The sequence below is a fragment of the Equus quagga genome, chromosome 11 (assembly GCF_021613505.1).
Source record: "Equus quagga isolate Etosha38 chromosome 11, UCLA_HA_Equagga_1.0, whole genome shotgun sequence".
Taxonomy (NCBI): Eukaryota; Metazoa; Chordata; class Mammalia; order Perissodactyla; family Equidae; genus Equus; species Equus quagga.
The window spans coordinates 50560258-50576004 of NC_060277.1; the positions used below are offsets into that span (position 1 = coordinate 50560258).

Below are 15747 nucleotides of genomic sequence, written 5' to 3' on the forward strand. Positions count from 1 at the left end.
CTAACTTCATTTTATACATAATATCTTAATTCGAAATATAATATGACGTAGGTAACACAATATACCTTAGTTTTCTATCACTATTATCAAGACTTGAGAAACTTTTTAAAACACATAATCCACTTTTTTCCAAATCAGTTACGAAAACCTCTCCATCCATGATAATTCATCTTCTCAGTGGCAAAAATTAAAAGAAGTCTGGCCTTATTTGCGATGTGGCACACTCAATTATGGACACATGCAAGCTTTTGGGCTGTTTGTCTTGACTGTATATGACTAGCGAGGGAGCATTCATGGGAAATAGCAATCTGTGAGACAGCATAGGAAGAGGAGAAGGGTATTCAGAATTTTTTGTTTTGTGTGTGTGTGTGTGTGTGTGTGTGTGTTTTGGTGAGGAAGATTGGCCCTGAACGAACATCTGTGCCAATCTTCCTCTATTTCGTATGTGGGACACCATCACAGCATGGCTTGTTGAGTGGTGTGTAGGTCCAAGCCCGGGATCTGAACCTGTGAACCCTGGGCCACCGAACCAGAGTATGCGAACTTCACCGCTACACCAGCCCCCGGAATTTTTTTTTTTTTTTAAGAAAAAAACTAAACAAAACTTTGATGATTTCTCATACATTTTATTAATTTCAAGCATTTTAATTTTAGCATTTGCCCCTCCTTCATAAATGATGTTGCTTGCATGTGTAGCATTACAACTATACTACATTCCATATTCCTAGTCATGATTTTTAAAAAGTCTTTAGACTTACATGTTTCTTTCTGTCTTGATGCTCACGTGGCTATAGAGGCACGGCTTTTATCCAGGGCTGTGCACACAGCACGCATCGGTCCCGGTAAGTCGCCGACGGCAACCGCAGCCTGGCCGCACTGCCTGCACTTGCCCTCGCGGAGGCGGGCGGGCAGCCCTGCCACGCCCTGCCTGTCAAGCTCGTGTTCTCTCGCCTGCCGTGGCCCCTTCTGCGCACTCTGCGTACACGCAGGGAAGCCGCGGTGGGCGGCTCGCGGAGAACGCTGCGGTTTCTGCTCTTCCTGCCTCAGGGCTGCTGCGCGCAGTGAGGGGCTGGCATCTGTCCAATCTCAGGGCGGCGGGTGTCTCACGGTCATGCAGCCGTGTGGTTGCTGAAGTGTTTCCACTTATTGCCAATTTGAAAAATCATTAGTTAATATTGGTCAATGAAGTGTCTAAACATTTAGATGAAACATTTCTAGTGTTGGATTTAATATTTGTGAGATCGTCAATTTTCTTTCTTATTATTCAAATGAAGCACTGAACAACTGAATATTTTAAGTGAATGTAAGTTTTAGTAACGTGGGATACTGTGAATTCTCAACATTCCTATAGAATGAAATCAATATAGTTACTCCTCAAATATATGCTGACCTCTGTGGTTTGCAAATACATTTTTTAAAGATTTTAGCTGAAAATTCATATTGGTTTCTTTGCAGACCATATAAGTCTGTATCACTGTATCTGTATTATTTTAGGAATAGGTACAATGAAGACGAAGAAGAAATCTATGCTCACTTTGTAGGTATTGAGCTAATGAAACATGAAATATTAAAAATAATTTTGTATTTTATTTGGTTGACATTCAACTTTGAGTTCGTTACACTTTACTCCCTACTCCAATATAGAATGTAATACCTTAGTTTTTCATGATTAATTTAGCATGAACTAAGAAAAACTTTATTTTGATGCTATTTACATACTTGGGCTGGAGTTGATTTATTTGAATCAACTAATTGAATCGTTATACTAATAATGATTATTAGTATACTAATTCTTTTAAAATGGAATTACAATATGGCTGATTGAATAAAAAATATAAACTGTTTTTGTATGAGTTTTCATTTCTACAAATTCACTATTGCTGTCAAGTACAAATATGATTTTCTAAAATAGGCTTTCAAAGTAAAATTAATGCTAATGGAAACAAATTCAATTTAAGCATCTCTTTATTAAAAGTTACCAGTTAACCGACTTTATTAGATGCAGTTATGTAGTGGCTGCAGTCAGAATGTCAAAAACGCCTTCCCCTGAGCAGTGCGTGTGCCCTCCTGGTGAGGAACGTGTGGCACAGTGATCGTCACCCTCAGTGGGGACAGGAGGTGAAGGACAAACACCCCTGAGAGCTGATCCAGTAAGCTTAAAATGCATGTACGTTCTGACACAGTTGAAGAGACGAGTTGAGACAACAAACTGCATGTTGTTGCATAGCCACGGACTTCTTTTCTGAGAAAGCTAAGCTTTGGAGAAACAGAAGCGTGCCTATTCGAGAGAAAAGGTGCAGAGTTTGAACACAGATTCTGGAATCAATGACCCGCACTCCCCTTCCTGCTCCCATGCGTACCAGCGTTCGAGTACTCTGCTATACAGACCATCCCTCTGATTCGGGAAGAAAGCAAAGTATCTGACAGCCCGCCTTCCTTCCCCTTAACCTTTCATTAGCCAGATACCGGGAAAAGAAATGTTTAAGACACAGCCCTACTACTGAGGTGAGGACGCTACACACAGTCTTGTGTAGAGACAGATAAAAGAATAATTAGGCTGTGATTAATGTGATCAGTGTAAAACTGAGATAGGTTTGAAACGTTGGAAGTATTTACCTGTTTTTGACTCTTTGCCCACAACTGCTTATAGAAGGGAAGGAACGGAGGATAAGCGATGGTAGCTCTGTATTTTGAAAAGTAGATCCCTCCCCCGCCATGGCACCATGTTCCTACGTGGTATTTGGAGGATACGTTTTTTAATTCAGGGATCACTCACTTGTTTCTGGATTAGATTAGCACTTTCTCCTGCCACGTGGGTTTTTTACCTCTTGGTATGGAAACTGATTTTTGTTTTGGGGCTCACTAATATTGTCTCTTAATTGTACTGAGCATGTGAAACCCTGATAAATTTTAAACCCTGTGTACCAAATATGTTTTTGTTTAGTCTTCTGGTTTTTTCACTGTTATAAGAGAACCAACTTACATTTGAAGACCAAAGCCAGCATTTGTTCATTTTGAGGTGGGACTGGTGACCCTATGCGAGTGTCGCGGCTAACTGGGAGCGACTGTTGGCTGCCATGTTGAAACCGGGGGTCCCGAAGAGTGGCTGAAACAGAAACGTCCTCCTGATAAACAGGTAAGAAAAGTGTTACTCTTTCAATAAAAGAGTACAAGCAATCCCTCTTGAAAAATATTACCTCACCCCGAGAGCAGTGTCTGACTTGGATTAGCCACTGTGAATCTTGCCTTGTAACATAACTGAGCATGTGAAAGCAACTGAGGCCACATTAGATGATGACCAGAAGCTGTCTGGCTGCAAATACAACCTGCATAAAAAATAGTAAATGTTTATGTTAGGGCAATTTATATAGCGTTTTTTCTGGAATGAGTAACAAGCATTTGCCTCCCATATAATTTTGTTATGTAGATAATACATTAAACTCCCACTTTTGACTTCATAATTCATGTTTTTAGTTTTTTAGGCCAATGAGAAGAATTCCTTACTATCAAATTCTGGTCAACAAATCTGACAGAACTGGGATATCCTCAACTTAAATTCCTGAGAATATCACAATAATTCTGGGATGTGAATGGTGCACAGCATCATACGTGACAAATTATTTTTCCAGGTCGTATTTATTTACATTAACTCAAATTAACTCTCAAGTAAGAATACTGATAAAAGTAAGGTAAATTGGTACTACAAAAAAAGTAATCTTTAGCGTGTAACTGAATGGAATCCTAAATTTTATTGGTAATATTCAGAAATCTTATTTTAATAGTATTTCCTTTTAAAAAGGAGCTTGGAATATAGTGGTCTGCTTCAAATATCCTAATTAGAAAATGTTTCTTCTTTCAGAAAACAATAATTTGCTGCTTTCTGGAAAGATTTTTTTTTTTAGACATGATGCTTTAAAAAAAATATTTTTTAAAGGTTTTATTTTTCCTTTTTCTCCCCAAAGCCCCCTGGTACAAAGTTGTGGCATGTGGGATGCCCCCTCAGCATGGCCTGATAAGTGGTGCCATGTCTGTGCCCAGGATCTGAACCGGGGAAACCTGGGCCACCGCAGCGGAGCATGCGAACTTCACCAGGCGGCCACAGAGCCGGCCCCTGAATCGAGTTTTTTTTTTTTTTTTATTAATGTTATGATAGATTACAACCTTGTGAGATTTCAGTTGTACATTTTTGTTAGTCATGTTGTGGGTACACCTCTTCCCCCTTTGTGCCCTCCCCCCACCCCCCTTTTCCCTGGTAACCACCGATCAGATCTCCTTATCAATATACTAACTTCCACCTATGAGTGGAGTCATATAGAGTTCGTCTTTCTCTGACTGGCTTATTTCGCTTAACTTAATACCCTCGAGGTCCATCCACGTTGTTGTGAATGGGCCAATTTTGTCTTTTTTTATGGCTGAGTAGTATTCCATTGTGTATATATACCACATCTTCTTTATCCAATCATCAGTTTCTGGGCATGTAGGCTGGTTCCACGTCTTGGCTATTGTAAATAATGCTGCGATGAACATAGGGTTGCAAGGGACTCTTGGGATTTCTGATTTCAGGTTCTTAGGATAGATACCCAGTAATGGGATGGCTGGGTCATAGGCTGGAACGAGTTTTTTTAAAGAGGGTTCAGAAGAAAGAAATTCTGTCAGGACTAAGTTTGAGATAGGTTTATTCTGTCAGGCTTTGTGGCACAGGTCCCCCAAGTCCTTCATTGTGAGACTCCACGGCATGCCATGTGTCAAAAATTAGATTGCCATCAACTGAGAACTAAATTTGATACCCTTACTCTTAGGTACACAGGATGTCATCCATAAACAAGTCCAATCTTTGAAAGATTTCTTCTCCTAGCTGTCGTCTAGAATAGGACTGTCCATTTTACAGGATTTTTTTTGAAGCAACGTCTTTAAAAATTCCTGTAAATTCTCAAAAGTGTTTGCTAACTTAAAATTTGTTTTTTTCATACGCTAAGTTGAAAACCTTCTTTAGCAAATATGATGGAACCAAAAATATAATGAAGCCATGGCTAAGAAAAATCTACGCACATGAATCAATTTTTGAGTATGAACAATTTTTTTTTTTGAGGAGGAGGATTAGCCCTGAGCTAACATCCGTGCCCATCTTCCTCTACTTTCTATGTGGGAGGCCTGCCACAGCATGGCTTGTCAAGTGGTGCAAATGTCCACACCTGGGATCTGAACCGGTGAACCCTGGGCCACTGAAGTGGAAAATTCGAACTTAACCGCTGCACCACTGGGCCAGTCCTTGAACAATTTTTTTCTTCATGTACAATCCCAATTGTACTTTTCTACCCAACTGGATAAATAAAAGCTAAGATAAAATTTAACCTTTTTTGGAAAGAAAAATTCAACATACCAAACTCGTTTTCTGATAACTATTTTTAATATATTTAAAAATTCATCTTAATGGAGGATTTGGAAAAGACTTTTAATTGGGCTGACAGTAATCAAAGAATGCAGTTGATACACTAGCCACCATTTACTGAGTGACTGCTGTGGGCTAGGCGGTATTCTGTGGTCTTATATTTCTCAACTTAATCCTTATAGTAATAACACTGCAAAGTAAGAATTATTAGCCTCATTTCCTAGGTGAGGAGAGAGGCTTAAAGAGGTTAAAGTGCCTGGCCGAGTCTACACAGCTGGTGGACACGCTCAGCAGTTACTGGAGAGCCTGCTCTGTGCTGGCCCTGCCAGGGTGCCGGGTCTGAGGACGCGGCCATGAGCCAAGCAGACAAAATCTCCATTCGAAAGGAGCTGACATTCTAGCAGTGAAGTAAGGATTTGAACAGAGCGGTGCTGGATTCTAAAACTTTTCTTTTTAGCTTCCACACTCCCTCCCCGCCAAGGACACTACAGAATAGACGGCTACAATTGTTTCAGTGCCACTTAAGTGAGTGGGGAGGGAAGCCACATACTGGTGTATGTCGTAAAAAAGAAATATTGGTATGACGTGTATATATCAGAGGGAAAACCCTAGGACCTATTGTGTGTAAGGAATGGAAAGCCTATGCTGCGTAAGAGACCTGGCATATGGTAACCTGTAGATAATGTGTATCCAACAGCAGTGACACATCTCAGAGAGCCGTAAGGATCAGTGTCATCTCGGTGTGTAACCCTGTGCTGTCCCACATGGCAGCTGTCAGCCACTTCCGGCTTCCGAGTACTTGAAATGCGGGTAGTGCAATCAAGGAACTGAATTTTAAAATTTTAATTTAAAAACTGACACTTGATCAAGTTAGTAGATCTTTTAAGCATGTTTGGAAACACCTGGGCGTGTGAATCTATTTTTTCAACTACACATGAGGAAACTTAAATACAGATCAAGTATTTCTGATGAAAATTTAGCATCTGAATTGAGATGTGCTGTAAGATAAAAAAATACACTGGATTTAGAAGACAGTAAAGAAAAATATAAAATATCCAACAGTTACTTTAAAAATATGTATTACATGCTGAAATGATATTTTGGATATACTGCATTAAATAATTAAAATTAGTTTCAACTGTATCTTTTTTTATTTTTTACTCTTTACTTTAACATGTGTCTACGAGGGCATTTTAGCTATGCACGTGGCTCGCATTCTATCTGTACGGGAGAGTGCTGGCATAAGCGAAGGAGCCCTGGTGAGGAGGCTCTGCTCCATATACCGCCTTTCCTTCTGGCATCAAAATATGTTCCTAGTATACCTCACTACCCTTTTATCAAAGTTATGTGTTGCTCATCATTCTTTCTATTAATGTTAAGAATCATGCTAATAACTGTGTCAATATTTCTTCCTGTAGTTAGAAACGTAAAAATCACTTACACATGCCCCTATAGGAATTGTCAGTATTACAAGTGTGCACACACAACACTTTTATTTCCAAAGAGTATTTCCCATAGTAAGTTTTTAAAAATACCAAGTCACATAACTACTCTGTGGGCACTGTATTCAAGGAGTGACAGATTTTGGGGAGAAATACTTTAACACTACACAATATAAATATTCAGGACAAAAGCAAACATTATAAAAAGTATAAAAATAAACAAAAAGATACAAACACAATATATTTTGGTTGGAATTTTAGAGATGTTTTTTAGTCTTTTCTTTGCCCTTTACTTCAAAAGTTATAAATACTTTTGAAGCAGCATATAGCGTTGCACTCTTGATTTTTTGTTGTACAGATGATGCACTTGAGAGGCTGGATGACTGGTGGTCGTCTGTTTGGCCTTCCCATTCTTTGGTTTCTTCTTCTTTGATTAATAAAGGTTTTCCTAGAGTTTGGCCAACAAGGTGACAGACTTCTTGAGCCTTGCGCCATGCATTTTCAACAGCAACGAGACAGGCTTGCCGTCTTAGGAATTAAATGCAGAGATTATTAATGTGATATTCAATGAACTGTAGCACTGAATAGTTTTGTTTAATTAACTGATAATTTAGTGTTAAAGATGTGCTTAACTTACCTAAGATTCTCAAGAGAACCTGGAGTGTGATAGAACTGGGGTGGGCTGATGACAACAGAGCTATCTAGCTTTTCAACAAGAAAGTTACAAATATTTTGCATTTTTCCAAATTCAGTAAATGTAATGCAGACCTGTAAATGAAAAGACATTTGAAATTATTTTTATGCCTGATGCATTATTTCAAAATTTTCTCTAAATGTGAGTAAAAAAAGTGAAGCCTGATTACAATGAGGTCATTTTATAGTAACAGATAAGAAAAGCCTATTTAATACTTACAAACAAATTATTACTAAATTTATTTTTGCTTATAAATTTTGTAATTTATCTAATATTATTTTAAAATTCATTTTAAACCAGTCAGGGATGTTTTATGAAACAGATTGGAGAGTTTCCCCTTCAACTTTACTATCTGGCTAAATTCTAACCCAGGTGAGTTTTTCATGAGTCCCTACCTGAATCTACGCCATTAGCTTCCTGATTAGCAGTAATTCCATCATACTTCTCTGCTGTGACTGAGCTACATTTCTTCTTCCAGTAGTTATTTTCAGATCTAAATGTGGAAGCTCATCTATTTCACTAAGACCTCTACCTTAACTATGTGAAAGCAGTTCTTATTTCAGCAATACTTTAAAGCAGTAATCTTAAAACTTTACAGGGCTAGACCAGTGGCATTGTGGTTAGGTTTGCACGCTCAGCTTCAGCGGCCTGGGGTGCACTGGTTCAGATCCTGGGCGCAGAGCTATACACGGCTCATCAAGCCATTCTGTGGTGGCAACTCACATAGAAGAACTAGGAGGATTTACAACTAGGCTATTCAACTATGTACTGGGGCTCTGAGGAGGGAAAAAAAACCCAGGAAGATTAGCAACAGATGTTAGCTCAGGGCCAATCTTCCGCACACACACACACAAAACTTTTCATGGAAGCAGACTAAACTTTTTCTTCTAAGGAAAATTTACACAGGCTCAATATGTAAAACAAAAAAGTACAGGTACTGGAGTAGGCTGGAGTAGCAAAGAGAAAGAGAGGGGTGAGGGGACCTCCTGAGTCATCGCATCCGATGCACAACACTGCCTTCAATCAAATGTTATCCAGGGCAAACTAACGTTCCATCTGGCTTCAATACTGTCAGTAATGTATTTTACAATCAGTTTGTCAATTTCTATTTTTAAAAAAGCTGACTGAGATTTGCAGTAATCTATATATGTAGATCAATCAAGGAAGACCTGATATCTTAATGATATTGACTCTTCCAAATCATAAACAAGGTATGCTTCTCCATTTATTTAGGTCTTTAATTTCTCTTAGCAATGTCTTGTATTTTTCAGCATACAGGTCTTTCACATTTTTAAAATCAGATTTATCCCTAGGTATTTTATATTTTTGATGCTTATTAGTTCTAGTGTCTTTTTTTGTAGGTTTCATCAGATTTTCTAGATAGATGGTCATGTTGCCCATGAGTAAGGACAGTTTTACTTCTGACTTTCTCGTCTCGATGCCTTTTCTTTCTTCTCCTTGCCTGACTGCACTGGCTGGAACTTGAAGTACAATGTTGAACAGAAGTCATGCGAGTAGATATCTTGGTCTTGTTCCCGATGTGAGGCACAAAGCAGTCAGAGTTTCACCATGCAGTATGTTGTAGTGCTGTCAGTGGCCAGCACAGCAGAACCTGTCCGGTTTTTGGCACTTGCTCTCCCCTCTGGCGCTCTATCAGACAGTGCTCCGCTGCTCTTCAGAGGGTTCTCATGGCCAATGTTTTTGGGAGTGGGTGTCCAGGTCCTTCTTCCTACTCTGTGTTAGTCTGGAAGCTCCACTGAAATCCGTCCACCATAGGTGACCCTGCTGGTTTTTGAAACACCAGTGGCATAGCTTTCAGCATCACAGCAACACGCAGCTGGGCCTTGGCGATGAGAGCACTGAATCTTAACCACTAGACCACTAGGGCTGGCTAAGTATGATGTTAGCATAGAATTTTCATAAAATTCCCTTTATTGGTTTGAGGAAGTTCCCTACTATTACTAGTTTGCTGAGAATTTTTATTAGGAATGGATGCTGGATTTTGTTAAATTTTTTTTTTTTGCATCTACTGAGATGATCGTATGGTATTTCTTTTTAACTTTGTTGATATGGTAAATTAGATTAATTTTTGAATGTTAAACCAACATTTCATTCCCAGGCCATTATGTATTATCTTTTTTATATATCACCGGATTTGATTTGCTAAAATTTTGTTTATAATTTTTGCACATATGTTTATGATGGGATATTGGTCTCTAGTTTTCTTTGCTTGTAATGCTTTTTTCCCTGGTTGTCTTATCCTCTGGCCCCAAATAATGAATTGGGAAGTATTCCCTTTTTATTTTCTGGAAAAGTTTGTATAGAATTGGCATTATTTCTCCCTTAAATTTATGCACTTTCTAATTTCTCTTTCACTTTATTTTTTTTTTTATTAATGTTATGATAGATTACAACCTTGTGAGATTTCAGTTGTACATTTTTGTTAGTCATGTTGTGGGTACACCACTTCCCCCTCTGTGCCCTCCCCCCACCCCCCCTTTTCCCTGGTAACCACCGATCAGATCTCCTTCTCAATATACTAATTTCCACCTATGAGTGGAGTCATATAGAGTTCGTCTTTCTCTGACTGGCTTATTTCGCTTAACATAATACCCTCGAGGTCCATCCACGTTGTTGTGAATGGGCCAATTTTGTCTTTTTTTATGGCTGAGTAGTATTCCATTGTGTATATATACCACATCTTCTTTATCCAATCATCAGTTTCTGGGCATGTAGGCTGGTTCCACGTCTTGGCTATTGTAAATAATGCTGCGATGAACATAGGGGTGCAACGGACTCTTGAGATTTCTGATATCAGGTTCTTAGGATAGATACCCAGTAATGGGATGGCTGGGTCATAGGGTATTTCTATTTTTAACTTTTTGAGATGTCTCCATACTGTTTTCCATAGTGGCTGTACCAGTTTGCATTCCCACCAACAGTGTATGAGGGTTCCTTTTTCTCCACAACCTCTCCAACATTTGTCACTCTTGGTTTTGGATGTTTTTGCCAATCTAACGGGTGTAAGGTGATATCTTAGTGTAGTTTTGATTTGCATTTCCCTGATGATTAGCGATGATGAACATCTTTTCATGTGTTTATTGGCCATATTCATATCTTCTTTTGAGAAATGTCTGTTCATGTCCTCTGCCCATTTTTTGATCGGGTTGTTTGTTTTTTTGTTGTTAAGCAGTGTGAGTTCTTTGTATATTATGGAGATTAACCCTTTGTCGGATAAGTGGCTTGTAAATATTTTTTCCCAATTAGTGAGCTGTTTTTTTGTTTCAATCCTGTTTTCCCTTGCCTTGAAGAAGCTCTTTAGTCTGATGAAGTCCCATTTGTTTATTCTTTCTATTGCTTCCCTCAACTGAGGAGTTACAGCGTCTGAAAAGATTCTTTTGAAACTGATGTCAAAGAGTGTACTGCCTATATTTTCTTCCAAAAGACTTATTGTCTCAGGACTAATCTTTAGGTCTTTGATCCATTTTGAGTTTATTTTGGTGTGTGGTGAAAAAGACTGGTCAATTTTCAATCTTTTGCATGTGGCTGTCCAGTTTTCCCAGCACCATTTGTTGAAGAGACTTTCTTTTCTCCATTGTAGGCCCTCTGCTCCTTTATCAAAGATTAGCTGTCCATAGATGTGTGGTTTTATCTCGGGGCTTTCAATTCTGTTCCATTGATCTGTGGGCCTGTTTTTGTACCAGTACCATGCTGTTTTGATCACTGTAGCTTTGTAGTATGTTTTGAAATCGGGGATTGTGATTCCGCCGGCTTTGTTTTTCTTGCTCAGGATTGCTTTAGCAATTCACGGTCTTTTGTTGCCCCATATGAATTTTAGGATTCTTTGTTCAATTTCTGTGAAGAATGTTCTTGGGATTCTGATTGGGATAGCATTGAATCTGTATATTGCTTTAGGTAGTATGGACATTTTAACTATGTTTATTCTTCCAATCCATGTGCAAGGAATGTCTTTCCATCTCTTTATGTCATCATCAATTTCTTTCAAGAAAGTCTTGTAGTTTTCATTGTATAGATCCTTCACTTCCTTGGTTAAGTTTATCCCAAGGTATTTTATTCTTTTCGTTGCGATTGTGAATGGGATTGAGTTCTTGAGTTCTTTTTCTGTTAGTTCATTGTTAATGTATAGAAATGCTACTGATTTATGCACGTTAATTTTATACCCTGCTACTTTGCTGTAGTTGTTGATTATTTCTAATAGTTTTTCTGTGGATTCTTTGGGGTTTTCTATATATAAGATCATGTCGTCTGCAAACAACGAGAGTTTTACTTCTTCGTTACCTATTTGAATTCCTTTTATTTCTTTTTCCTGCCGAATTGCTCTGGCCAGCACCTCCAGTACTATGTTGAATAGGAGTGGTGAAAGTGGGCACCCTTGTCTTGTTCCTGTCCTCAGTGGGATGGCTTTCAGTTTTTGTCCATTGAGTATGATGTTGGCTGTGGGTCTATCATATATGGCCTTTATTATGTTGAGGTACTTTCCTTCTATACCCATTTTACTGAGGGTTTTTATCATAAATGGGTGTTGGATCTTGTCGAATGCTTTCTCTGCATCTATTGAGATGATCATGTGGTTTTTCTTTTTCATTTTGTTGATGTAGTGTATCACGTTGATTGACTTGCGGATGTTGAACCATCCCTGTGTCCCTGGTATAAATCCCACTTGATCATGGTGTATAATCTTTTTGATGTATTGCTGTAATTGGTTTGCCAAAATTTTGTTGAGGATTTTTGCATCTATGTTCATCAGTGATATCGGCCTGTAGTTCTCCTTCTTTGTGTTGTCCTTGTCAGGTTTGGGGATCAGAGTGATGTTGGCTTCATAGAATGTGTTAGGGAGTTCTCCATCTTTCTCAATTTTCTGGAACAGTTTGAGGAGAATAGGTATTAAGTCTTCTTTGAATGTTTGGTAGAATTCTCCAGAGAAGCCGTCTGGTCCTGGACTCTTATTTTTGGGGAGGTTTTTGATTACCGTTTCTATTTCCTTACTTGTGATTGGCCTATTCAGATTCTCCATTTCTTCCTGATTCAGTTTGGGGAGATTGTAGGAGTCTAGGAATTTGTCCATTTCTTCCAGGTTGTTCAATTTGTTGGCATATAGTTTTTCATAGTATTCTCTTATGATCTCTTGAATTTCATTGGTATCTGTTGTGATTTCTCCCCTGTCATTCCTAATTTTATTAATTTGCGATTTCTCTCTTCTTTTCTTGGTGAGTCTGGCTAGGGGTTTGTCGATTTTGTTAATTCTTTCGAAGAACCAACTCTTTGTTTCATTGATCCTTTCTATTGTCTTTTTTGTTTCAATATCGTTTATTTCTGCTCTTATTTTTATTATTTCCCTCCTTCTACTGACTCTGGGCTTTGTTTGTTCTTCTTTTTCTAGTTCTGTTAGGCGTCGTTTGAGGTTGCTTATGTGAGCTTTTTCTTGTTTAGTGAGGTGAGCCTGTATTGCGATGAATTTCCCTCTTAGGACTGCTTTTGCTGCATCCCAAATGATTTGGTATGTCGTGTTCTCATTTTCATTAGTCTCCAGATAAAATATGATTTCTTCTTTAATTTCTTCAATGATCCATTGTTTGTTGAGAAGCGTGTTGTTTAGTCTCCACATTTTTGCACCTTTCTCTGCTTTTTTCTTGTAGTTGATTTCTAGTTTAATAGCATTATGATCAGAAAAGATGCTTGATATTATTTCAACTCTCTTGTATTTATTGATGTTTGCTTTGGTTCCCAAAATATGGTCAATCCTTGAGAATGTTCCATGTGCACTTGAGAAGAATGTGTATCCTGCTGTTTTTGGATGAAGTGTTCTATATATATCTATTAAGTCCATCTGGTCTAATTTTTCATTTAATTCTATTATTTCCTTGTTGATTTTCTGTCTGGATGTTCTGTCCATTGGTGTTAATGGTGTGTTGAGGTCCCCTACTATTATTGTATTGTTGTTGATGTCTTCTTTTAGTTCTATTAAGAGTTGCTTTACAAATTTTGGTGCTCCTGTGTTGGGTGCGTATATATTTATAAGTGTTATGTCTTCTTGGTGGAGAGTCCCTTTTATCATTATATACTGTCCCTCTTTATCTTTCTTTATCTGTTTTGCTTTGAAATCTACCTTGTCTGATATTAGTATAGCGACACCTGCTTTCTTTTGTTCATTATTAGCTTGGAGTATTGTTCTCCATCCCTTCACTCTGAGTCTGTGTTTGTCTTTGGGGCTGAGGTGTGTTTCCTGGAGGCAGCATATTTTGGATCTTGTTCTTTGATCCATCCTGCCACTCTGTGTCTTTTGATTGGGGAGTTCAATCCATTTACATTTAGAGTGATTATTGAGACGTGGGGGCCTACCACTCCCATTTTGTGTCTTGTTTTCCGTTTTTTTTCAGTTTCCTTTGTTTCTCGTCCCATGGTTTAATCTGTTCTGATGTAGAGCTGCTACTCTCTGTTGTTGTCCTTCTACTTATCTCCTCTGCTCTTGGTTTTGTAGCCCCTTTCCTTTTTTGGATTTTTCAGGAATGAGGGTTTTCCTGAGGATTTCCTGAAGAGGAGGTTTTGTGGCAATGAACTCCCTTAATTTTTGTTTATCTGGGAAAGTTTTTATTTCTCCATCGTATTTGAAGGATATTTTCGCTGGGTAGAGAATTCTCGGCTGTAGATTTTTGTCCTTCAGATTTTTGAATATATCATTCCACTCTCTTCTAGCCTGTAAAGTTTCTGCTGAGAAATCTGCTGATAGCCTGATGGGGGTTCCTTTGTAGGTTAGTTTCTTTTCCCTGGCTGTCCTTAATATTTTCTCCTTGTCGTTGACTTTTGCTAGCTTCACTACTATATGCCGTGGAGTTGGTCTTCTTGCATTGATAAAGTTTGGAGATCTATTGGCTTCTGTCACCTGAAGATCCATCTCCCTCACCAGATTTGGGAAGTTCTCAGCCATTATTTCTTTGAATAGGTTTTCTGCCCCTTTCTCCTTCTCTTCTCCCTCTGGTATACCTATAATCCTTACGTTGCATCTCCTAATTGTGTCTGATAATTCTCGGAGAGTTTCTTCATTTCTTTTAAGTCTTGCTTCTCTCTCCTCCTCTGCCTGCAGCAATTCTATATTGCCATCTTCCAAATTGCTAATTCTTTCCTCCATATTATCGGCCCTACTGTTCAGAGCATCTAGATTTTTCTTAATCTCCTCTATTGTGTTCTTCATTTCCAATATTTCTGTTTGGTTCTTCTTTATCGTATCAAACTCTTTTGTGACATAGCTCCTGAACTCGTTGAGTTGTCGGTCAGAATTCTCTCTTAACTCATTGAGAATCTTAATGATGGCTGTTTTGAAGTCATCGTCATTTAGGTTATACATCTCATTTTCTTTGGGATTGTTTTCTGTGTATTTGTTGCTTTCTTTCTGTTCTGGAGATTTAATGTATTTTTTCATATTGCTTGATGTTGTTGATTTGTGCCTCCGCATGGAGATAGACTTTAGTTGCTCCTTTCACTTGTTTCAGCTGCTGCGGTAGGGGAGCAGCTGTTTATACTGCACCAACCAGGAACTCTGTCCGCAGTTGCTAACTGGGCCTGGGCCCCTCCTCGTAGCCACAGTGGCCCTTTGGATTCCCTCCTCTGCCGTGGGGGCCGTCACAGGGGGGCTTCAGGCTGCTGGTGCCTACTGTTGCAGCCCACCTAGATGTGCTCTCTCCTTGGGGTCTTCAACGGTGTTATGGGCTTTTCCAGCGGCCAGGGGTGGGATCACTTATATTTGTCTCTCCGTTGCTGACGGCACCCACAAAATCTCACTTGTCCTCTATGGGTCGCAGGAGAGCTATTGGCATCTTCTACAGTCTGTGGTTAGTTCACCTAGCTATGCTGCTTTTGCCCTGGGGTCTTCCAGCCTTATGGCTGGCGGCTGGGTGCCTTCTACTGGTGCTGTGCAGAGGCTTTCCCTAAGGCTGCTGTGAGCCTGTAGGGTTTCCCCCTAGGCTACGAAGCTGGGTCTCTGGAACTCCCCCCAGCCCCAGTCCTCTCCGAGATCTCCAGCTATCCCTAGTCCCACGGGGCAGGCAACAGCTGGGCGTCGCCCCTCCCTCTGGGATTCTCTCCGGGCCTCTCCCGGAGCCTTGAATGCTGGGCGTGTCCCCTCTGCTAATGGCAGACAGAGAGTTTTGTCTGGTACCTGGGCGGAACTCCGGCGCTTCCCCTCCGGGTCGCAGAGCCGGCCTTTG

At 39.4% G+C, this 15747-nt stretch overlaps 1 protein-coding gene across 2 annotated transcripts in view; it reads right to left on the minus strand.

Annotated features, from left to right (window-relative positions):
- Window positions 1-2018: 2018 nt before the first annotated feature.
- Window positions 2019-15747, minus strand: part of IRAK1BP1 (interleukin 1 receptor associated kinase 1 binding protein 1) — a 42990-nt gene continuing 29261 nt past the window's right edge. Inside the window, exons 3-4 of one of the 2 annotated variants that reach the window (XM_046674262.1) lie at window positions 2984-3125; window positions 2019-2278 (exon numbers count right to left, since the gene is read on the minus strand). In XM_046674262.1, coding sequence (XP_046530218.1) covers window positions 2157-2278; window positions 2984-3125 — 264 coding nt within the window. In that variant the 3' untranslated portion in view covers window positions 2019-2156. Of the gene's footprint in view, window positions 2279-2983; window positions 3126-5277; window positions 7360-7468; window positions 7600-15747 lie in introns of those variants that run through there. The other variant, XM_046674261.1, reaches the window with a different exon arrangement.